Source organism: Chamaea fasciata, unplaced genomic scaffold, assembly GCF_029207755.1.
Source record: "Chamaea fasciata isolate MVZ Bird 193981 ecotype frontalis unplaced genomic scaffold, bChaFas1.0.hap1 SCAF_9, whole genome shotgun sequence".
NCBI classification, from domain to species: Eukaryota; Metazoa; Chordata; class Aves; order Passeriformes; family Sylviidae; genus Chamaea; species Chamaea fasciata.
In genome coordinates this window covers 34,334,095-34,356,773 of record NW_027094094.1, presented here as the reverse complement: position 1 = coordinate 34,356,773, position 22,679 = coordinate 34,334,095, and the positions used below count along the sequence as shown (strand labels likewise).

At 41.0% G+C, this 22,679-nt stretch overlaps 1 protein-coding gene across 3 annotated transcripts in view; it reads right to left on the bottom strand.

Moving 5' to 3' along the window:
- The window catches only part of MYPN (myopalladin), a 69,611-nt gene that overhangs the window by 12,446 nt on the left and 34,486 nt on the right, over positions 1 to 22,679 (bottom strand). For 2 of the 3 annotated variants that reach the window (XM_066191834.1, XM_066191833.1), the window contains exons 4-13: positions 21,928 to 21,979; positions 20,726 to 20,800; positions 19,727 to 19,877; positions 18,194 to 18,265; positions 17,830 to 17,971; positions 17,235 to 17,258; positions 15,119 to 15,235; positions 14,336 to 14,705; positions 11,706 to 12,290; positions 9,233 to 9,380 (exon numbers count right to left, since the gene is read on the bottom strand). In XM_066191834.1, the coding sequence (XP_066047931.1) occupies positions 9,233 to 9,380; positions 11,706 to 12,290; positions 14,336 to 14,705; positions 15,119 to 15,235; positions 17,235 to 17,258; positions 17,830 to 17,971; positions 18,194 to 18,265; positions 19,727 to 19,877; positions 20,726 to 20,800; positions 21,928 to 21,979 (1,736 nt within the window). The remainder of the gene's footprint in view (positions 1 to 9,232; positions 9,381 to 11,705; positions 12,291 to 14,335; positions 14,706 to 15,118; positions 15,236 to 17,234; positions 17,259 to 17,829; positions 17,972 to 18,193; positions 18,266 to 19,726; positions 19,878 to 20,725; positions 20,801 to 21,927; positions 21,980 to 22,679) is intronic. The other variant, XM_066191835.1, reaches the window with a different exon arrangement.

Sequence of the window (22,679 nt, the reverse complement as noted above, 5' to 3'; positions counted from 1 at the left end):
GATTATGAACTTTCTCCTGATCCCCTGGATTTAATTAGAAACATCTCATCACTTAGCTGTTTTGCATGAGGAAATCTCCTGTCTAGACCAGGAGGCATTTGACCAAATGTCTCTTGCTGTGACTTGTGAAGACCAAGAGCCAGCTTCAGTTTGTGCCTCCAAACCAATGTTTGTCCTGGGCATGGTGAAGCACTGCAGCTCCACCTGCGTGGACTTCTCAGGTAGCACACTGCCTGCTGCACTGACACACACACACCTGCAGGAGCTCCTTGCTAAAGCCATTACAAACTGCCTTTCTTGGGAGGAATCTTGTATTACCTGTAGAAGACCAATCTGTTTGCTCAGACCTGGATTTGGGCAGGTTTTAAGCCCAGAGCTTGCATTCCTGCTTCTATTGAGAATGGAATTTTAGAAACCAACGAGTAGTGAATAAGGGTGTAGCCAATCCTTAGATATATTCAATTTGCATCTTGTCTGGAATCTTACAGAAAGTTATTTAAAGAACCAGCAGATATCCCAAAACACTGGCAATTGTATCTCTGACCGTTTAGCTCTTCCATCTTACTGCTGATTGTGCTCTTGACCAACAGTTTCCAGGTAGTAGGGAGAAAAGAGGGAGAGGCGGCAAAAAAATTTAGCTGACAAACTCTTCTGCTTTCTTCAGGAGACCAAGGAGACAGAAGTGGCCAAAAGTTTAGACATTACGGCAGAGTTTTGAGGAGACAGGGCTTTGTAAGTCTTGCGGGTGAGAGGAGGAAAATGTGGCAGCCACAAAGTAGAAAAAGTTGGAAACTGCTGAGTTGGAATAAGCACCCTGGTGATATCTGATTTTGGAACTGTAGTGGTAGATCTTGTGTGTTCTCATCTAAAATGTCTGTGTTGGGGAGGTTGCTTGAAGGTTAGCTAAGGTAGGAAAAGGCAGCCAGCTTGGAGTAGGTAGGAGAGGAATTTGGCGAATGAATTGCTCCTCCTTGCTCTGGTCCCGTGTTCTCTGATGCTGCAGGGCTGTTCATTCCGCGCAGCTTCAGAGCAGTGCGGAGAGCTGCGAGGTTCCAGGAGCCTTCTCAGGGAGCTGAGGTTGCTGAGTCCCCCCTCCAAGATCCCTTCCTTTCCTCTAACACCTTCCCCCGCACTGTGCCCTCTGACGGTTTCCTGCCAGCCCAGCTGTGCCAAGCAGAGCTCTGAGCTGGCCGCTCTGTCCCGCGGTGAGAGGTGCCAGAGGCTGGGAGCCAGGCACGCCGTGGTACCAGCCACCTCCTCCGGGGGCTGCCCAGCGCCTGGGGAGCACCAAACAGCCCGATAGGGTTTCACCTCCTTCAGCTTTTCTTCTCTCATGCAGCAGGTCTCAGCAAATTGCTTTAGAGATCAAATTCTCATCTCATTAAAGCCAGTGTAAAACGGGAGTTTCTCTGATTTCTCACCAACCAGCCTGATCGTTTTCCCACGTGGGTGGCAAGAACCGGTTCTAGTGTTCCAAGGGAAAGTTGAGCAGCGTTCTACCCTCGGTACTGAGAACAGGCCTGTCTTTTTAGGAAGGCAGAATCATGTAAGAATCAGGGAGTGGCTGCCGTAGCAGAGGGAAGTGATGGGGCTAGAAGGGCATTGCCATTACACTTTCAAGGCATCTCGTTATTGTGGAAAGTGTTGACTGCAGAACAAAATGCTGCAGAACAGAGTTAAATTTTGAAATGTTGCAAGCTGATGGCACAGTCCAGTAATGTTTATAGACAGCTGAGTTTAGTCAGCAGTTTTTCATATGGATTTTTTTTCTAGAATCATTGCTGTCCAAAAGAAGTCATGGTGTTATGAGAGATTAATAGCGTAGGGTTGCTGTGGCTATGGTGGCCTACAGATGAAATCAAATAATGCTGATAGAGACAATTAACAGCTTTTTCTTTCCTCTATTCCAAAAGTGCAAGTTTGTCTTAAGTGATCTAACCAACCAACATGAATGAAACCTAGAGCAATCATTTTCAAGTTGTACGTAGCCAGATTAACCTTGTGCCAGCTTTAGATCCAAAAAACTTTTCTGTGAATGTAGTGTATCATTTTTTTCCTGGCTGATGTGCTGAGGATATTAACTTCCTACAAACTCTTTCATTAAGAAACATGGGCACTTCTTCCTTTTCAAATGTCTGCTTGCAGAAGAAAATACAATAGAGGAAAGAATGCCTTTCAGGAGACCCTTTGAAGTTACTCACGGACAGGTTTCTTTGCATGTGACCCTGGATGTTTTTGCATACACAGAAAGAGGTATAAAAGCAGCACTTTGTGAAAACAAAAGCATTTTGCTGCACCATCAGCACCAGGCTGTCATTGCTGGCAGCTGCTTCCCTGCCCATGGAAGCCCCAAGTGTCCTTGTACAAATGCAAGGCTCTGGCAGGGAACTGTGCAGGCTGACTGCAGGAGTTTGCTCATTTGAAGGAGTTATATTCAAAACTACATTTTAAATTTGAAAACATTGAAGTCAGGGTTCCCACAGCCCTTGTTTCCTGTGTGTCACTCTCATACTTTTGCTTTTCTCAGTCTGTTCTGTGTGTATATATATGGTTGTACAAATTTACAACCAAACCAACAAGACCAAGTTAACTTTGCCGTGAAAATTTGAACACCAGCATTCAGAGGCTGAAGGTGTTACACCAAACTTCTTGCAAAGAACAGAAATCTTTGAAATAAGTGCGAATACACTTCTGAATGCAGAGTATAATCTTGGAGGTTTTTGCTTGCTTGGTAGGTTTTCTTTTAGGATTAGCAAGAATAGAAAGGAGTTGTTAATACGGCTGTCTGAAGAACTGCTTTTATCACGGAAGCCATAAGCCTATTTCTGAATGTGATTACAAAAGTGGTGTAGGCCAAAGTGGTGTTGTTGTGGTTCAGACGAGTGTTTCGTAAGGTGTCACACAAAGAACAAGCCCATGTAGCCACGGGGTACAATGTTAAAACTAGGCTGCAGTTCAGCAGACTGAGGAGACTGAGGGAAAGAGTACAAAGGTTCAAGCCCTGGTTTGAAATCAAAAATGTAGCATTGCAGCTCCTTTTTTGGCGGCTTTCCTAGAACATGAAACTTTTACAGGCAGTAATTCACACGCTCGTTCAATACAGCAGTCAGATATTTAAAATTATTACATCTACCAGCTAAAAATTCAAGCTCTTGTTCAGTGGTGCAGTGCTCTGTACAAAGTATAATGCGTCTATAATTGTATATATTTATCTATATAGGCTGAGTAGGTTGGAGCTTTGGAAACCTGGCTATTTCTTCTGCATCTAGTGCACATTGTTTAGTGTGCGCGGTGTGCAAAAGGGGAGTAGGCAGTGGTGCTTGTATTAACATTGTCACAGTGTGGTTTGTAGGGCAAAAGACTGGCCAAAGCAAAGCCAGGAAATGTGCTGAATATGTATCTGAAGTGGTTTTGTACTGTTCTAGTGGAACTCTGTGGCAGACAGAGAAGTGAAATGCAGCTTTCCTTCTGCTTGCCTTTGCTCTGCTTTGGCAATATTATTGTAGGCTGCTGGTGGGTGGCTGTACTTTGTCCTGCACAACAAACAAAATCTTCTCTCAATGCCAGTCTTGCTGAAGGTACAGGTTCACATCATTTTGTCTCTGTGATGGATCTGTTTGGCCCCATCACCATCAGTTCTGACAATCTGAGAGCACAGCACCCTTCAGGGCAGGGCTGTTACCTGCATTTTACCTGTGGGAAATTGGGGCCTAAAGAAGCTGATGGACATGTTACGGTAACACAAAAAAATCTGTGACAGAGCAGACAGCTGGATCATGGTCTCCTAGATCTTGTCAAGTAGTTTAATTCCTGGGCCTTTCTGCTACCTGTAAACATTTTTGGCAAAAAAAGGGAATTGCATAGAGTGTAGTAATACCCATTAGATTCTAAGCACCTTTGTGCATGAATACAAATTCTAAAATCCCACATCTGTTGTAGTTCTAATTTATCTTTAGCAGGATTCAAATCTTAGTGAATATGCATACTAGCAGTTAGTAGAAGCTTGTAGAATCAAAATAATCTGATGTTAGTGTAGTAACTCATGGAAATAACCACAAACAGAAAGGCTAGGGGAGCTCTACTCGAATGTTGATTCTCATGTACTATATAAAAACAATTCTGTTGCCAACTTAATGCCAATGCTAGACAAATTTCCCAATTTAATCCCAGTTTTGTAACTTTTTCTAGATTGCCTTTTTGGCAGAATTATTCTAAATCCATGTAACAGTTTATGTAAGAAAGTGGCATATATTGCATCTCAGCATCTGTTTCCAAGCTGTAACACTCCTTAACTTCACAGTCTAATCTGGGCTACTCTGACTGAAATCTCCTGTTGGTTTGGGTTCTCTCTCCTCTCCCCGTTCCACTCTCGGCAGTGGGAATCAAAAGGCAGCAGATCCAATGTGCAGGCTTTTCTCCACTTGTCATGTCCTATGAAGCAGTGCCACTGGGGCAGTTTTTTTCCTGCAGATGAATTATGTGGGGCATTGACATAGCACTAGGCGTGAATCTCATGCTTACCCAAACACAAACCCATGAAGGGCCTAGCAAGTCATTGTCTAGCCAGACAACATTCAAAATAGAGTTCAGAGTGATTAAGCAAGAAGGAAACAGAGGAGAAAGCAAATGCAGTTGCCATCTCCAATTCCCACAGACTTAGCAGCTGGAGCGAGTGTGTGCAAGCATGAAGAGCTCAGCTTCCCTCTGATGTGACGAATTCTGCAAGCCAGGATCCCTACCATGTAAACCTGTCTGTACTTTCTTATTGATTAGGTCTAGGTCTTGAGAAGACAGCCACAGGTGGTTGTTCCACTGTTCGTTGCCACAATTACAGGGAGTTTATACATATTAATATCAATTTGTTTTGGTCAGATTCTTAAATCTCTCTTCATTTCTAGTACAGAGCAGACAAGCTTCCATGGGGAGTCTTTGTGGTCAAATTTCCATCCCCAGTCTAAAACTGCCTACATTTGCTGACCTTTGAGAGATGATGTGAAGCTTGATTTTGAGCCAGATTTTTGGAGTGATTGAATGAAGTGTAATTTTTGTGCCCTGGGAGCAGAGTTCTGGGTGATTTGTGGGCCTTTCTGAGGCTGAGGGCTCAGTATGGGAACTGCAAGGAGATGGTTCTGCGTGCTCAGAGTTGAGGTGTCACTGGTGTCAGGGCCTGTGTGGTGAGTTGGGATCTGCATATGGCTTTGACTTTTAGTGATCTAAAAGCTTTTGGACAAACCCTGCATCTCTTCTGCTCTGAAATTTCTTACCAAGTATTCTCTAGCAAAGGTAAAGAGTATTCATGTGAGGGCTGTGCATAATTTTCTAAACAGCTGTAGGTTTATTCTTTGTCCTAAAAATAAGGCTGCTATCTGAGTCTTACATAAGACACAACCAGTCAGCACTGCCCTGTGATATTCTTCATAGTAAATGACACAGATATGTGAGCATGGTTTGTGGTTCTTATAACCAAATGTATAAACCAGGCCCGGGTATTCAACACTGCTTTCCTTTATTATTGCATGGATAATTAATTTAGTTTTATTACTGTGCAGGATTTTGAGGTTTCATTACCTCATTTTCCTATTTTATATTATTTATATAACAAAATGTTGAGGAGATAATATCATTACTTCCTAAGTTTTGCCTGTAAAGCTGTATTTCCTCTGTTAGCAGAGGAAATATTTCTAGATTCATTTATATTGGTGAAGCCTGTGAATGCTTTCAAATACCAGGGGAAAAGAATTAGTTTCGTTTACATATTCATGTTTATCCATTTGCCAAAATCTCCATCTTTCCTTTTCTCCCCACACATCTTTTTGTTTCTATGTGACGCATTCTAACTGAGCGTTACTGAGGTATTTTACTTGTAGGGCAGATGGAAGGCCCAGTGGACAAACTGGCAGATTCTGGGAAGTGGAGGTAATGCTGACTGTGCTCCCTTTCATCAAGTGGTGCAGTTACCTGACACTCACTGAGGTTTTGAGACTTGGATGCTTGGTCTCACAGCATTTCAATCTCAGCCTCCATGAGAAAACTCCAAGCTTTGTGCCAATAAAACATTCTGGGGGTGAAGAGTGGATGGGGATCTTCTTTGTCCTTCTTGTCCTCTTTCACTTTGCAGAGATACTGAAAGATCCACTACAGCAAAGACAAGAATGCAGGCGTTTTTGTTCTTGTGTCTGGGCAGTAGGGTGATTCTCTTTTTATTTCTCTGCCTCAGTCTGTCTCTGTTCCTTTTCTCCATCACAACCTGGAAGAAAACATTCTAACAACTTCCTCAGAGGACCCTAATCACTGAGTTAAAATGCTCTTTGCATTGTCCTGCTAATTGAGGGCCTGTTCTTGGTGCTTGAAAGTCTTAAGTTTTATTCTTGGAGCTGGAGAAGGTGGTTTTCTACCACCTAGTCAGCTTTCTAGCTTTTCTAGCTCAAGTCACCTGTTACAGAAGCTGTTCTTGAAGGTGGGATTTCCAGATTTTTCTCCTGCTGTCGAAGAATGCTGAATTATTTGGGCAACCTGGGACAGCACCAACAAGACATGTACCTACTGGCAAGGAGCAAAGCCTGTCCCCATGGGAGTTCAGAGTTATGAATTTGATTGTCTTCAAGCCAAGGAAGACACTGAGTCAAGTCTCCTCTACCCTGGGATTTGTCCTAACATTTTCCTGTGGTTGCATAAAGCCATTAGTGCGCCTTTTGTTTGAAAGAACTGAGGAAATCTGGCTGAAAATGTTTGGGTGTAACTGAATCACATTTTTTTTTAGCACTCCTAATTGTGACGAAATTTCACCTGGCATTAGAGCTTGCCACCATCTGCAAAAATGACAGGCATGACAGTTTTTTCTGTTGTTGCATGTACTTGATCAAAGTTGCAGTTAGAGTCTTGGCAAAGTCATATTTGTATTTCTGTCAGCACCTCCTGGTCATCATAGCTGTAGAACCCCAGAGACTAATCTGTTCTGTCTCATGCAGCATCAGCAAAATTCCCAACTATGTTCTGATCCTGGATTGCTTTATTGTTGGTGATGAATGATGTACTGGATGAAACAGAAGGAGTACATCTGGATTATCAGATATCATGCTGAGTGCATAATGCTGACACTTAGGAAAATCTCATCTTGTGAGCGAAACATTTTTCGTATGGAAGTCAATTTTAGATAATAAACAGAGCACCGGAATGCAAATCTCTCCTGCTCATTACTGCCCTTCATGTAGTAATCCAAGACAGTGCCAGGACTTTAAGGCACAGGCTTCTCATCTGCAGTGTTTGCTCTGGATGATCCCCGCATGCTCTGCAGGTATTGTAAATGAGAATGAACTCTGCTATTGAAGTGTGCGGTCCAAGTACAATGCTCTAAATAAAACTACACCAGAGGACACATTTTATGAGAAGGAGTTGTTTTTTTTTTTAAATAGCATGTAGACAATACAAGGAAACCAATATTTGAGATCCCTACTGGATGCTGTACTCCATAATGCAGCGATCTCTCACACAGAGGAGACTTGCATTTGTTTTTATGAGAGAGTAAGCCCTTCCCTACCACTACAATAATTAATACAGACATCCTGTGTGTGGGATGAAGATGTCTCCTTTTTAATTCTGTGTTAACTGTGAGAGGAAAAAACGGGACAAACTATATGGGTGTGAATCCAGCACTCCAGCATACTATTCTCATGATGCTGATTGTTCTATACAGTGTAAAGCAATAGGAGCTGTGGAAAATACTCTTCATCCTGTCATCTGTCGAAATAGTCACTGCCTTCATTGAGGAGAAAACTCAGGCTTGGATTTGCTGGAGTAGGCTTTTCTCACATGAGAAGAGTAAAATCAGCAGGGATTAAAGTTGGGAATTGAGAGGAAAATGAGGAAATTTTTGTTGATTTAAATTCATTGCCATTGGCATTCAAATTACAATAACAATTAGGGAAGTGCCAGCTTTCAACTTTTTCAGTGTTTGAGGAATTTGAGAATCAAGACTTAGACTTGGTCTCACACAGAATAGCAAATAAGTGTATAAATAACTTTTGCTGTCAGCAGATAACTTTGACACTAGTAGTGATCATTGTTTCTAAAGGGGTTATCATGCAGTTAACTCCGAAGACTGACTGGTATTTCACAGTAGCTCTCTGAATAATTTGTCTTACTAGCATAGCGAGTACAAATTGTAACACTTGTGATTCATCTGCAAAACATTCTGCTTGCCAGTTGTTTTACTCAAAGTGCTTTGGCAGCGTGGTCTGCCAGAAAGAAAGGTCACCAGCAAAATTAAAAACCCCCAGGGATTACACTGCAGTTGTCCACAGAGGGGACTGTGCTCCAGAGCCTCAGTGGCATTTTGCTTCTCTCTGCATGTTCTCTGTCAGAAGGGCTGGTGGATGTTGGGAAAAGTTCTTTGGTTGACAAGAGATGAGGGCAAACCCTTATTTGCTGCGTTAAGCCTGAGCTGGTGGGACAGCTAGGGAGGGCTCCGTGGCCAAGGTGAGAGAAGAATAATCACCTGCAGGGAGAGCAGCTATCTAACAGTCTTTAGCATGTCCTACTGTTTTTTGAGGGTGCTTGAACCTGATTTACACTCATTTCAACCTCTAAATACTATTTCATTTTTTATTTCTTCCTAAGTTTTATAGACAGTACACAGATCCAGTGCATTTATTGATTCCAGTTAAGAGTGAACTGATATTTTGTTCCTTGAACTTTGTAAAAGGTTTTTTATTTTGCTAAATTCTTATAATAAAGTTCTCCAAGAAATCCCTGTCAATTCATATAAGAATAGAAATTTAGAAAAATATGTTTAATGCTAAAAAATTGAAAGCCCACTTTTGTTCAACCAAAAGAAAAACAAAAACCTTACCCTAAAGTGTTTTGTTCCTTTACCCTTTGCTTTAAAACCGAGTGTATGAATGTGTGTGTGCAATGAATTGAGCAACTTGTAAAGCAAAAAAGTAAAAGCCAATGTCCAGAAGCTTCCGTGAAAATAAAGTTTTACATTCATACCAGCCTTTGAGATTATCAGAAATGAAAAATTCTGCTCAGTCACAAAGTAAATTTTCTACAGCTGCATCCCTCATGCTTTCTGTTTAAAGCTCCAGTTTGCTATTCCAAACCAGTACTCACATGAAAGCTCCTCCTGCAAAGTAGTGTAGCAACTCACCCGCGCAAACACCTTTTTTCCCGCATCATCATATATGTCTTGTTCATGAGTGAATTTTTTTTTAATAAGATTCAATTTTCTTACCTGCTGACCACTTTGTTGATTAGCGTCCTCTCTGAAATGCAGTTTTCTTTCCAGGTCCTTTACAAGTGCAACTTTGTTTTCCCGAATAGAGTCTTCTGTTGCTAATGGCAGAGGCTTCAGGTTTTTCTTTGTTAATCCCTGTGTTGGGCTATTAAAAGAAAATTCTGATACTAACATGCAGCAGCCAGTATATATATATTTTTTTGTCACCTGTATGATATGATATGTTATGGTGGAACCTGTTATTTATTTACACAGAAGCCAAAGCACAATACAGGATGTGATTTATTTTTGGTACTGTCTTAATGGGGCATCCCATTCCTGTGCAGTAGAAATTGAAAACTCACATCTTAAAGGAAATAAGGATTGTAATGCTACAATAAGCATCTAAGCTCTATTTATATTTATCCTGCAATAATGATATCACAGTAGATGCTAAAGAAGTGAGTGTAGGTGTTACCTTAGGTGTGCAATGTGGACATTTGACTGCTGTCAGGCAATAATTTAAAAGTTAATGCAATTTCTCATTGATCTTTATCTCACATATTCATTGTTCATTTACTCTTTCCATGAATTTTACTTCTTCAATTTTTCTCCCCCTTTTATGACACCTAACATCAACAGTTATTTTGGGGTTTTTTGTTCTTGTTTTGTGGTCTGTTTAATTTTAGTAAGGTTTGAAAATAGTTAAATTCTTAAATAAGACTGTCAGGAGACTGTGAGAGTGCAATGCTGGAGCACAGCAGCAGGACATTACTAGGGAGTGTGCGATATTCCGGCAGTTTACTGGAATGGGTGTTGGGATCTTGATAACGGGCTCTAGGTAAAGGCATAACTGGTGATTGCTTTGCAAGGTCTCATCCTTGTGTTCTGCAGACTCTGAGCTCTCACTCCTTTTGTAGCCAGAATTGCTATCATTGATAATGCCAAAAAGGAAAGCTGAAGCTTCAATAGGTATTTACAGCTTATCACAGATTTTGTGATAATATTCAGGTTCCTTCCTGACCTCTTGTGCCCTGCTAAGACTCTCCCATGCAGAGGTCAAGATTTCAATCTCAGCAAAAGGAGCACTAGCTGTGCGAGAGTTCAGCTCTGGGCTGGGACCCAGGAAAGCTGAAATGAAGAAAACACATTGAACTAGTCGTCTGCCTGGCAGGCATATTGTGCTGACTCGTGTGGCCATGCCTGTGCAGCAGTGAGAAAGAGGAAAGCACACTGTCGAGGTTAAGTGTCATTAATGCAAAGAGAAAAGCCCTTGAGCGCTTGTGCCCCACCTCTGAAGGGCTGGAAGGGGACTGGTGACAGCTGCAGCTGATTTTTGCTTGCTCTTGCAGCACTGTGGAAGGAGACCAAAGGCTTGAGCTGGCTCGAGTGAAAACCTTCACGGTGACCTTACAGCTTTACGCTGTGTGCCTGATCAGGACGCCGGGGCTGGGAAGACCTCCAGGCACATGCCGTGGGGTGATGGCAATTATGTGGCTGTGCTGGGCAACTGGAAGGTCTGTGAGTAGCAGTGCAGTACTGGTTTGAAGGCAGGATTCTTGGCAGGCAGAGTGGTGAATGCTATAGACACAGGACACATTTTTCTGTTGTAATAGCAGATTGGTTGACGTAGCATCAGCAGGATAGTCAGGAGATTGTGACTTGCTGATGGCTATCACTACCTTGAACTGTACCATTGATAAAAGGGGAAAACACTCCTTACTTTGTGCAGGATTTGGAGTTCTACGGGTAAAGAGTTGTACCAATGTACTGGTGCTAGCCATGCCAACACAGAGTTCACATAGTCCACAAAAGGGAAATTCGCTTCAGCTCTACCAGTTAAGAAGAGACTTTTAAGGCCACCTCCTTGCCAGTACATCATCATCCTTATCTGCTTGTATGATGGTAGCTATTTTGTCATAGATATCATGCTGGTTGTTAATTGAAGTATTTCTGTGCAAACCATTAACTCTCCTGAGATTTTCTGGGGGACTTCAGATGTAGAAAGTACTGGAACCAGAAAAATACCTTTACATAAGTTATTTCCTAGATTCACCTGGACTGAAAAAAACCCTTGCAGTATAAGGTACCTTTAAAACTTTACTTGTTGCTTACAATAGGTATGAATGTTTTTATACCTGGTGTAAGCAAAGAGTCTTGGAGTGACTTATCCTGCAAGCTCCTGAAATCTCTTTTCCCACACTAGTACAGTCTTAGGAATCTCTGAGCCCCCACATTCTTGTATATCTATTTATACGCTCACATTTCTCCATCTTGAATTCTGTCTTATTACAGAAGGCCTTATCCCTTCTTTTCTTTACTGGATGTAAAGATTAGATAAAATGACCAGAATATATGAATAACTCACTTTTCTATTTTATGAAAGACTTGCATTTCAGTGACTCCCCCACTGAACACCTGCACAGAAACACATCCTAGTTTCCTTTGAGTGTTTGTCCCTGCTTCTGTACATGTGCTTTCTGCTACTTACGTGGCTGGTGTACTCCTGGGCAGTCCCATGGCATTGGTGGACGGCGCGGTGGGAAGAGAAGGAAGAACGGCACTGAGGAAAGCCACTGGATTCTGGATCCGTCCGGTTGGGGACAGGGGAGCGGGAGTCACAGTCTGTGGCTGGAACTGTTTCACACTGCTCGTAGAAAGTGTCAATGAAGGCACCACGGCTTCTTTAGGGCTTGGTAGGGACTGTTCACTTTTGCTTGGAAACCCTCCAGACGACCTTGCTGGGGCGGGTGGAGGATTTCCTAGGAAATTTTCCACGCTGTTTGTTCTCTGAGCTGCCTGAGGGGCGCTGCTGAAGGTGACTGAGGAGCTGGCGGAGGGGCTGGCCGGCGCGGGGGTCTGCGGTGGCAGGAACTGCTTGGGGCGGCTGTAGCCAAAGGCTTGCGAGGCAGAGGCTGAGCTTTGCTTGTACAGGGTTGAGGTGGACTGTTGGTAGAGGGAAGTAGCAGAATTCACCAAAGCGGTGTTGAATGACAGCTCTCTGAGAGATGCCTGATGCACCTGCTGTTGTTCAAGCAGGACCTGGTTGTGGAGCTGTTTTAACTGGCTCTGATCACTGCATAGAAAATAAAGATGAACAAAATTGGTTATGAGCCCCGAGTGAGCCAGTAGGCTGCATTTCTGTATCTGAATTCAGAGAGAAAAATTCTGTGTCCTGTGATACAGTAAGAGATGGGAAACTGCTACATGACATATTCTCTAACATTATAAGAAGAGCTTAATACTAAAATAACCTTTTCCTTCATCTCCCTTCTTTCTCAGAGGCACCAAAGCTTTTTGTCTGCAAATTATTTGACTGAAGATAATTCTTACATTTTAGCATGTGAAACATAAATCTTACTTGAAGATGTTTAAGGGATAGCATTGTCGAAGACACCTTAGTACCTCTTTGCTTGTGTAACTAAGAGTGAGATTTGGTGCATCATAATTTAAATGAGTGTTTGTAAGCCAGGTTGCATTATTTACCTCCTGCTGAGGTGGGTTCTGAAACCAGCGCTTTGGCTGAAAAAGCTTTGTAGTAATCCACCAGAGGAGATGTTACCAATGTAGTTTAGGTGGTGTTGTCATTCAGTGACAGGCAGGAGTGGATAATTTGGAGAGGACTTGCATTCCATGCAATTGTTATTTTTCTAGACTTCTATCTACTAGGTAGTTTTTCAGGGCTTTTTTACTTTGCAATTAAGGAAAATCATTTTGCCTTGTGAAGGGGTTTATTTAGTTATTATATATATGGAAATACAGCACATGAGAAACAGGAGAGCTTTTTCCCTTCCAAAACCAGAAAAGACATAGGGGATATGGAAAATGATTGTGTGACAAACTATGGAGTATTAAATAACTACTGATAAAAAGTGGAAAATGTAGATGTGGAGACCAATCACAACTGCTCCTGACAAAGCAAATACCTACTTAACATAATTTGGTTTTAGTTAGAAGACTTAGTTTCTACAATGTACTAAACAAAAATCACATTCAAGGCAGATTAAGATAGCAATTTCAAGCTTTCGTAAAGTAGAATGCTAGAGCGTTAGTAGTTGTGTGGGCCTGATTTTGTGCCCTTCATATATACCTCTGCATAATAAAGCAGTCCTTTGTAACACGGCTTTTTTGGGAAGGGGAGCTGAGACAAATTCTGCTTTGTGAAATATTGGGTACTGAAAAATTGCTTCTGTCCCCCCCCCTTAAACTCACCATAGCTCAGAAAATATGTAGGGCTGTGAATGTGGGCTTCTCAAATTAAAACCCTGTGCTCCAAGTTCTTCCCCTGCTACAAGGAATGTAATTTCTGTCTTCTCATTGTAATGTTTATGCTCTGAAGCTACATCCTTGCTTAAGAGTACCAGTGAATTACTTTATAAAGTCCTTCCTGAGCCCTTAGGTAAAGCTTCTGCGTGTTTAAGAAATGAAATGAAGGTGTTTGCGTGCTTTTTGTTAAACAATGTGTGGGAGGTTGGAAAAATGCTGAAAATACTTTTCTTAATGAACTGCAGTGTGAATTCCACAAATTGTCCTCTAAGAAAACTACATTACTTCTTCAAATTTCCCCTTGAGCTCCCAGGGCACCAATCATGCAGGTGCTTTTTAATTCAAGTGGTTTCGCATTATCGTGCGTTTCCGAGTATTTTATCTGTTTTAGGAGATGACATTCGTGGCATACAAGTCATGAGGCATGGCCTTTGGGATGACAGTTGCTCGCTGGTTGCCAGTCTGTACTATGTGTGAGACTGAATATGTCTGCTTTGGGCAATGTTTCATACCCAGAATTGAGTGAGATATGTTTGAAGAACCTGCTTTTATTTTGCCTGCATAAGATCAGTGTTCTTCACCTTTTGATTGCAGCAGAAAACATTGTGGAATTAACTTTTCAAAGGGAAAACCTTTTCCTTTTTAAATTGGAGATCGTTTTTCCTGAGAGGGATATACAGAAAAAATAATCTAGTGCTGGAGAATGTGTTTTCTGAGATTATGGTTAATTAGGCCACTACCATGTAATCTTTTTATTCTGCATTTGAGTTTTTGCTCTAGTGCAATAGTGTCGTGGTCGATAAATACTAAATAATATCAGTGATGCTACTGAGAATTAGACTTCTGTTTACTTACAGCTTTGGTTTAGCCAGTACTGGGGGAGGTTCCTTGGATGGTGATGTTGGCTCTGGTATTTTCATTGGCTGTCCATTTATCTTCTCTGGGAAATGGTTGGGTCTGATTTGGTTTGTGGTGCCAGGTCCATCCTCTGAGGATGATTCACTTCCTTTCTCATCTTCAGGCAGCTTGAAGTGGACACGGAGCCCGACCTTGGAACTCGACCTGGGTTCGTTGTGGTTCACGAGAACACCTTCGAGTTTAGGTTTGGGTGTTTGGTTTGCTCCGTGGCTGGAAGGAGGTTGTGGGGGAGGTTGGTGCTCAGTAGCCACAAAGTCGATGTAGCTCGTGGTGTGAGGGGCAGCAGCATTACTGCTGTCTTCAGGTGCTGAAAGAGGAAAGGTCAAACCTTTGGGATATCATAGTGAAGTGCAATCACAGAAGTTACAGTTCAGAAAAGATCACTCTGATGTCCTTCCAGCTGTTGCACTGAGGTGTTTGACCTTGTTTGTTTAAGAAAAAAATTCCCTTGGAAAAGGAATATGGTAAAGGTAGAGGGAAAAGGGACACTGTTCCAATTTGGAAAGTCAATCAGTAGTCTTCATCCATGCCCCCGGTGAATTATTCCACTACATCTTTGAAATACAAACTTTTTTTCTTCCCCAGAGAATTCTCACACTTTTTAGTTATGAAGAACATTGCCAGAACTTGAGCTGCATTTCAGTCAACAGTACGCAGCATAAATCACATCCTGCTCTGCTTGTATTTACTAGGGAGCAAAGGACTCAAACTAACTCTTACCTTTGACAGTCAGACGAGCTATACTGGACACTGTGCCGTATTTATTGCTTGCAGTACAGGTGAAACTGCCAGAATCTTCTGAAAATACTTCAGCAATAACAAGAGTACAAATCTCCTCTGCAAAGCATCAGAGCAGGGTTAGTACTTGAAGAGAATGTGCATTGGGCAAACACACAGAACCCTGACTGCCTTCGGGGAGATTTTCTCAAGGTCTCCCACCTTACTCAGTTTGTTTCCAGTTCCATCAGTATTATCAGTTTTGGCAGCCTTTGTGTGCAGCAGCTGTTATCAGCATTGTCTGCAGCAACTGGTACCCTCTGTGCTCCAGCATGCCCAATGAAAGCAAAGAACAGGTGTCAGCAGTGTGTGGAAAACATTAGAAAATGTTTTCCTGACACATGAAGTACAGACTTAAAAGAACTTAAAATTTAATTTGGAAAAATAGATAGTGTACTCCAAACTCTCAGCTCACTAAAATTTTTATTTTTATCTCTGCAGATTGAAAAATTAATTACAATTGACGGGGAGCAGTTCAAGTGGAGTCACTCTGTAAGGGGGAGAGCTATGAAACACATACATATAGACTGTTGTTTTCAAAAATGCAGTCCAGATTTGCAGATAGAGGGGACTGTGCTAACTGCTTACAGAGAGTTGTCTTTTGACTTCTTTGTGAAGATTACCCATGGGCACCAGAAATATGCTAGCAAAATTGTACTAGGAAAAATTATATTCCACCTAGAAAAGTCAGTCTGGGTTATGACGTTCCTGTCTGACCAGTATCTGACATGTCTGGGCAGCAGTGCCAGCTAATAAATAAATACCTGTCGTGATGGGATTTGAAGGCTTTTGGTTTGGCTGTGTAGCTGGGAGGAGGTGGGACAGTAACATCTAAGGTGAATTGAAATGTGGGCTGATAAAATTTCTTCACTTACTCAGTGACTGTTTTTCTACAAGTTTGCAATAAACTTTCCTAAAACCCTACAGGGTAGATATTCTATGAGTACTTTTGCAAAGGCCGTAACACACTTAAACTTGATTGTTTCATGTTTCAGCAAGGAAAACCTAATCGCAACAAAGAGATTGCTATCAACTATGGGAGAATAACAGTTTATTATAGTAGTATGATAACAGAACTAGTTTGAGGCATTACAGTATCTAGTTTGTCGTGCTAGGATCTGCCAACCACTGCATGCATGGAAATCCAGATTCCTTCTGAATGAGCAGCAGGTGATGAGGCTGTGACAACTGCACCCAACTGATTATCCTCTAAAAACTGCTTCACATTACTCAGCAGTGATGCCACTGGACAGTAACGGAACAGTGTCGGTGGCTTCTGGTAGAAGCTCCATTTTTTCCTTCCTGAATCTCAGGCAGAGGCAGTTTCTTTCAAGACTCTTTTTTGGGGTAAAAACGTTTCAAAGAGGGCAAGGAGAATACAGAAGTTTATATTCCATAAGAATTAATACTCCTTTGGTAATTTTTTGTCTTGAGAGGGGCAGCTTCGTATTTCTAATGGCAAAAAGCATAGTGAGGAGAGTGAAACTCTCATGGAGAAATAATCAAAGCTATAAGGCTCCTCTGCTCCAACCCTGTGAAGTAGTCCACATTCTGCCCTGATCCCTGATCCCAGCAGATCCAGCCACATTTATAGGATTTGCTGATATCAGGGGTGGAACACCTGATGTGGTACTCTCACATTACGCTGGTAGGGAGCACAGGGAATGGCTGACATGGCTAAATACCTGATGCAATGTTCCCTAAGTGGTAAACTAGATAAAAATAGCTCAGGTCTACCTCATCTCGTATCCTTCAGGACCTCAGAGGTACAGGGGATCCTCATACATTAATTTGATTAATCTTTAGCTCATTTAGATCCTGAGTTAAAAGTGGGTCAAAGCGGAATGGAAACATTTTCTTCAAAAGAGATTGCATTAATTCAAATTACATGTTTGTGGAACAGTCTGCAGTGAAATGTATGTCACTAGTAGCTATGGAACATGGGGAAAAGAAGAAATTATGTTAATTAAATAATGAAGTGTCAATAAATAATATTTTCTGAGGTTACATCACCACATCTATGTAATGAAAAAATTATGAGCCTTTTGATGATCCTCACCTGGTTCAGCCATAGATCGTGGTTCTAAAGGGAAGAAGAGCAGAATTATTAGATTGAATATAGTTATTTTTGCTAATATTTGTTTTTCCGTAAGCACTAAATATAAAGTTTGACCTTCTAAATATGATGGAATGCTCTTTTTGATCTAATTTTCTGTTTGGGGGAGGTGAAGACAGCCAGGCCTTTTACTCAGTGGAATGTCAAAGCCACTGAACAATATGACCACTCACGGGAACTTGGGAATAGGAAATCAATTCTCCAAGTAACTGGAGTTTTTTGTTTGTTTGTTTTTTCTCAGTACTGGCACAATTTTATTTTGTCTTGAAGACAATTTCTGAAACTCTGACCCTCATGAAATCAAGACATGATGAACCATTGTTTCACTTAGGTTTAGTTCAGTGTGGTATTTTAGGAATTTCTGTTGAATTTTCACAATTTTGGCATTTCAGTGACTTAGAGAAAACTGCAGATGTTCTGACTGCATTTGAAAATTAAAATTACAGTTGTAATAAGAAATTCACAGCGTTGCTATGTTAGAAATTTTGTTGCTTGCCTATATTTTATTAGACACAATATTTTCACACAAGAAACATACTTTTCTGTAATATCCTAAAATCTGGAGAGTCTTCTATCAGTGTTCCTTCTCTATACCATTCAACCTTTGGGGAAGGAGCTCCTTTCACCCGACATTCGAAAACAACCAGCTGCCCCTCAGAGGCTGAAATATCCTGCAACATCTAAGAGAGAAAACGAAAAGACAGTCAGTAAATGTCTTAATGGTCTGGAAGTAATACTGATTTTACTGATTTCAGCAAGATTTCATAAAGCCACTTAAACCCTTGAATGGCTTAGGAAAAGCATCCTTTTTTTTTCTTTTTTTTTTTGAGAGCTGATTTTTAATTATCTCTCTTTACAGTTACCTGACCTCTACTTTTCAAATATGTCAGAGAAGAAATTACCTTTGTAAATACAGGAGCAGCAATTATAGGTCTTCCATCCAGTCCTTGCAAATAGTTAGTGGGGCTTTGAGCCTGCAGATTGCAAAACATCACAAGATGATATTTAGGCGTACAGACATTATTTTTTTTCATATACAAGAGAAATGTGCTTTTGGAATGACATAAAAGAGATTTTGGTGGATGAAGTCCAAAGCAAAATAGCTAATGCAATGAACAGAAATTCTGCTGTGGACAACTGCTGGTGATCTTCCTGGATGGGATAACAGCAAAAGGGCTGTTGTTGCTTTATTGCCTTACTCAGTTAATCATGGCAAGAAAAGCTTTAGCACAGTGCATTGTAATATCTTTTCTTCATATAATAATAAGGCAAATATGTGTTGTCTGCTTGGTCATCGTCCTCTTTTAAAAATTCTTACTTAGGAAATAGTTATTGATGTTAATAAAGAAAGGTTAAATCAAGTCATGTGTGTGACTGCTACTATAATTCTCCTTTGCCAAAACCAAAGCTTTTACAAAGGTGGGATATCAACCTGTTGATCCTACTCAGTGAAAACAGAATGGAATTGTGTTCCTCCTGGAAAACCTTGTTATATGGATTGAGTATTTAATACAGTCTTTTATTTTACTGCAATAGGAGTTGCCCCAGAACAGCAGAATTAATGATTCAGTATCTCAGGAAATAGCCAAATTACATAGATGGTGCCTTGTAAGCCAACAAAATTTAAAAGTAGTGATTTTTGAAGTAACTATTACCCTTAAGCATCTTCTCTCAAAATGGCAAACTGTTGTGGAGGCTTAGTTCTATTCTCATTGTAATCAAAAGTAAACGTGCATTAGTTCACCTGTTCAGTATCTGTTTATTGGTTACCAGCTAATTCTGTAAACTTTGGAAAGGCACTGTAATGTGAAAAACTCAGAAGTTTGTGAACTTTGCGGTTTTGAGCAACTATGGCTTCTCTTTCCTATCAGGAAAGAATTCACAGCTGTGAATATGCTGTCAGTTTGCAACAAAAATGACTCCAGATGCGTAGTAATGTTAATTAGAAACCCTTTGATGTGGGTAGTAAAATGTTATGTGGCAAACGAGCTCATCTACATATAAGGTAAACACAGTAGTGAAACGATTCAGCTTAAAATAAGTTTGATTGAAAGGAAAAGATTTCAAGTGAGTCCTGTAGCAAGGGAGAGGAAAACATGCTGGGCTGGAAAGTGGATGAGCCAGTCTGGGATGAGGAGAGGCCGGGAAGGCGACAGATCCTGGAGTGCAGCAGGATCCCGTGCAGCCCCTGAGCTGCTGGAATGCTCCCCCTGCAGCTGGGGCAGGAAGGTGCCCTGCCCTTGGCCAGGTGCTCCAGGTTACCTTGGAGACAGGGCCTCTCCTCTGTGGACTGTGTGGCTGCCAGGCTCAAAGCTGAAGTTCAACAGCAAAGCAAATGCTAGAAAATTTGGGGTTTTCAGTCACAAACTGTAGAAGAAGCACTTTATTAAGGGCTTGCTTTTAGTCCTTGAAATTCACCATGGTGTCCCCCCTACCTGGTTAGCTGGTGTTGACACAGTCTGGACAGGGACAGGCACAGGCTGAACTGCTGCTGATGCTGGTGCCTTGGAGGTTTCTTGCTGCTTGGTTGCAGTTCTGACAGCAGGAGATGCTGCATTCACAGAGGTGTTGGCTGGCTTTGGTTTGCTGTGAAATACAAACCAAGAGCAAGTTCTCTAACTCGAAGCTAGAGCTGTCTGTGTGTCCCTAAGTACGTCTGTCTCAGTTACATGTCAAGCCCAACCCCACTTCTGGGACTGACTTCCTCTTGATCTAAGCTGATCTGTACTCCTAGGTAAAACTGCATTTTGTAAGTCAGCCTCCATATCTGGCCACTCTAAGATCTCAAACTTGGTTCAGCCACACCAAATGCAACAAATGGCCTGGACAAACCCAATTGTGGCTGTTACCAGCTCAGAGCTGCATGAAAAAGCAATGCTGGTTTCACAGAGGACGCCTAGTTTCTTTTTTGTGAAGACCTGATCCTCTAAGGTAATGAAAATACCACGGTTTGCTTGGATACAGATTGAATAATTAATTGCTGAAAAATTAAAAGAGAGACTTGCTTTCTGGCCAACATATCACAAATTTTTCTAGTGTACAGATTGACATCACTTTGTGGTTATTTATACATGGAAATACAAGAGTTGACCCTTTTAAATTTTATTGCTAGGTGAAATAATGCAGACAGTGAAGAGCTGGTCTTTTTATTCAGTTTGAGGTCCCCCCCAGGAAAGCTAGCTGTCAAAGCACAGGAAGCTTTACTCAAAGTGAGATACAACTGTTGCAATCAGTGATTTCTCTTTTGAACTTCTTGGAGCACCTGTTCTCATATTAACTCCCTTTAGTTACAGGTGTTCAGATTCATGTGATGACAACTGGAAGCTAAGCAAAACTGAAGACACTCTTATTATCCCCAAACCTGGTCTTTCATTGTGAGCATTTGAGGACATCCTACTATGATATCAGAGCAGCATTCTGAGAGAAAAAATTACCTCACAACTTGATGAGGTAAGTGATTTAGAGATGCCATCAAGTGGTCAGGATCACGGTCAACCCTACATTGACACCTAATGAGATGAATGTGGAAAAAAAATAAATAAAAAAGCCTGTGATGTTTGGACAAGTCTGAGCCAGAATGGAAAACTTCACAGCTCATCCCAAACCAATCAGCAGTACATCCCAAGTTTGAGACTTCCTTAAGTTTTATAAAAGGCCTAACATTTATCGAAGTCCATAAACCAATTCCATCTGGAGTACTTTATGACTTTGATGTTTAAATCTCATACAACAGGATTTGCTGTCAGCCTGAGTCCTTCAGTCAAATACACTGCAAATGTCTTCTCTTTGCATTTTAAAAACTGGCATTTGTAATGAGTATAATTCTCCTTATTGAGGGAAAAAAACAACAGGGTGTATAAATCTATCTGTTTAAGGCCTCTTTTATCAAGCACTGGTTGCTTTTGATGTTGAATCTGTGCATACAAAGGAGTTCAAAATCAAAGACTGATTATTTTAGTTTTCAACCAGTCTGACTCCCTTCCTAGTTAATAGAAGGACTTTGATTCTGAAAGAATTTTAACAGCATTGGATCAGGTTCTAAATCACCAGGGGATGGATTTCATTTAGGAAAAATTCATAAATGAATAAATAAATATTTCCCCGATTTTAGATTACATCTGACATATTTCCTTTTTATAATTAAGTAGTCTTTTGTACCGTCATTTCAGTTCACTCTAATGCATGTCTATTAATTTCTTTATCTTAAATCTAAATAATCCATCTCTCTCTACCTGTATTCTGCCAAAAATCTTGTGTATTTTCATGTGAGAAATTGTAATACATTCTTTGTCCAAGTCAGACACTTAAATCAGCATTTAAGCTGGATCTAGTCAAATGGCTTTTGTTTTAGTAAATTAATTTTAGAATTTCAGTCTTTATGGTAACATCTTTCTTCTTATATTAATATTAAATATTAAAAATCCAATTCTTAATCTAAAGTTGAGGACTCAAAAGCAAGCAAATGTTTGTTCCATACTGTTTGTAAAGCAAACAAACAAGCACACAAACAAAATTAAACCAAACCAATCCAAACTAATCCTAAACAGAATGATAATGTGTTGGAAGCCTGCAAACTGAATTGTCTGCACTTGTGGCTTTTTAACTATATGGAAGATGTAATTGATTTTAAACTTACTGATCCATTTCGTCTTTGATGATTTCACCTTCAGAGTCAGAAGAAGAGATGCCTATGAAAAAAAAATCATTTAGCAGAGGGGTTTTTGAGTTCCTCCATGAACGACACAACCTTTATTCAGACTTCCTGTAGATCACTCTATGGATATTTATTATGAAGCTGTGCCCAGACAAAAGATCCCATTGCAGTTCCATACTGTGCAAGGTGCAGAACTGCTGTTGTGATAAGGCACATTTGGGAGGAGGTGCAATTGAAGTAAGGAGAACAACATCCAAGAGTCAACGGATGCCTGGGTTCCTGGGCTCTCTTTCAAATGCCACTATGATTTAGTCCATGCTTGTTGTGAATCAAGTAAGAGCTTTCTTCCCTCAGAGACCTGATACAATCAGATTAGAAGGAAAAAGAGACCTGGAATCATAGCTATTATTCTCCAGCTAATGCCTTGTACCACGATATGAAGAAGATACTGGCTCTGTTTACTAACTGCTGTCAGTTACTGAGACATTTTACACTTCTGATTCTGCCTTCGCTGTGCTTGGAGCTTGCATTTTCTCTGCAGTTCCTGCCAGAGAGCATCTCCATCAGCCATGGCTCCCATCCAGCATCCACTGAGTTGGGTAAAAGCAGACCTTGGCCCCTGTCTAGAGTACCTGTAAATCCCTGCTGGGTACAAACATATCCCCTTAATGTCAGGGGCAGTGCAGATTCTAAAAAAGTATTTGTCCTTTCACTGTCAAATTAGAGATGTGGAA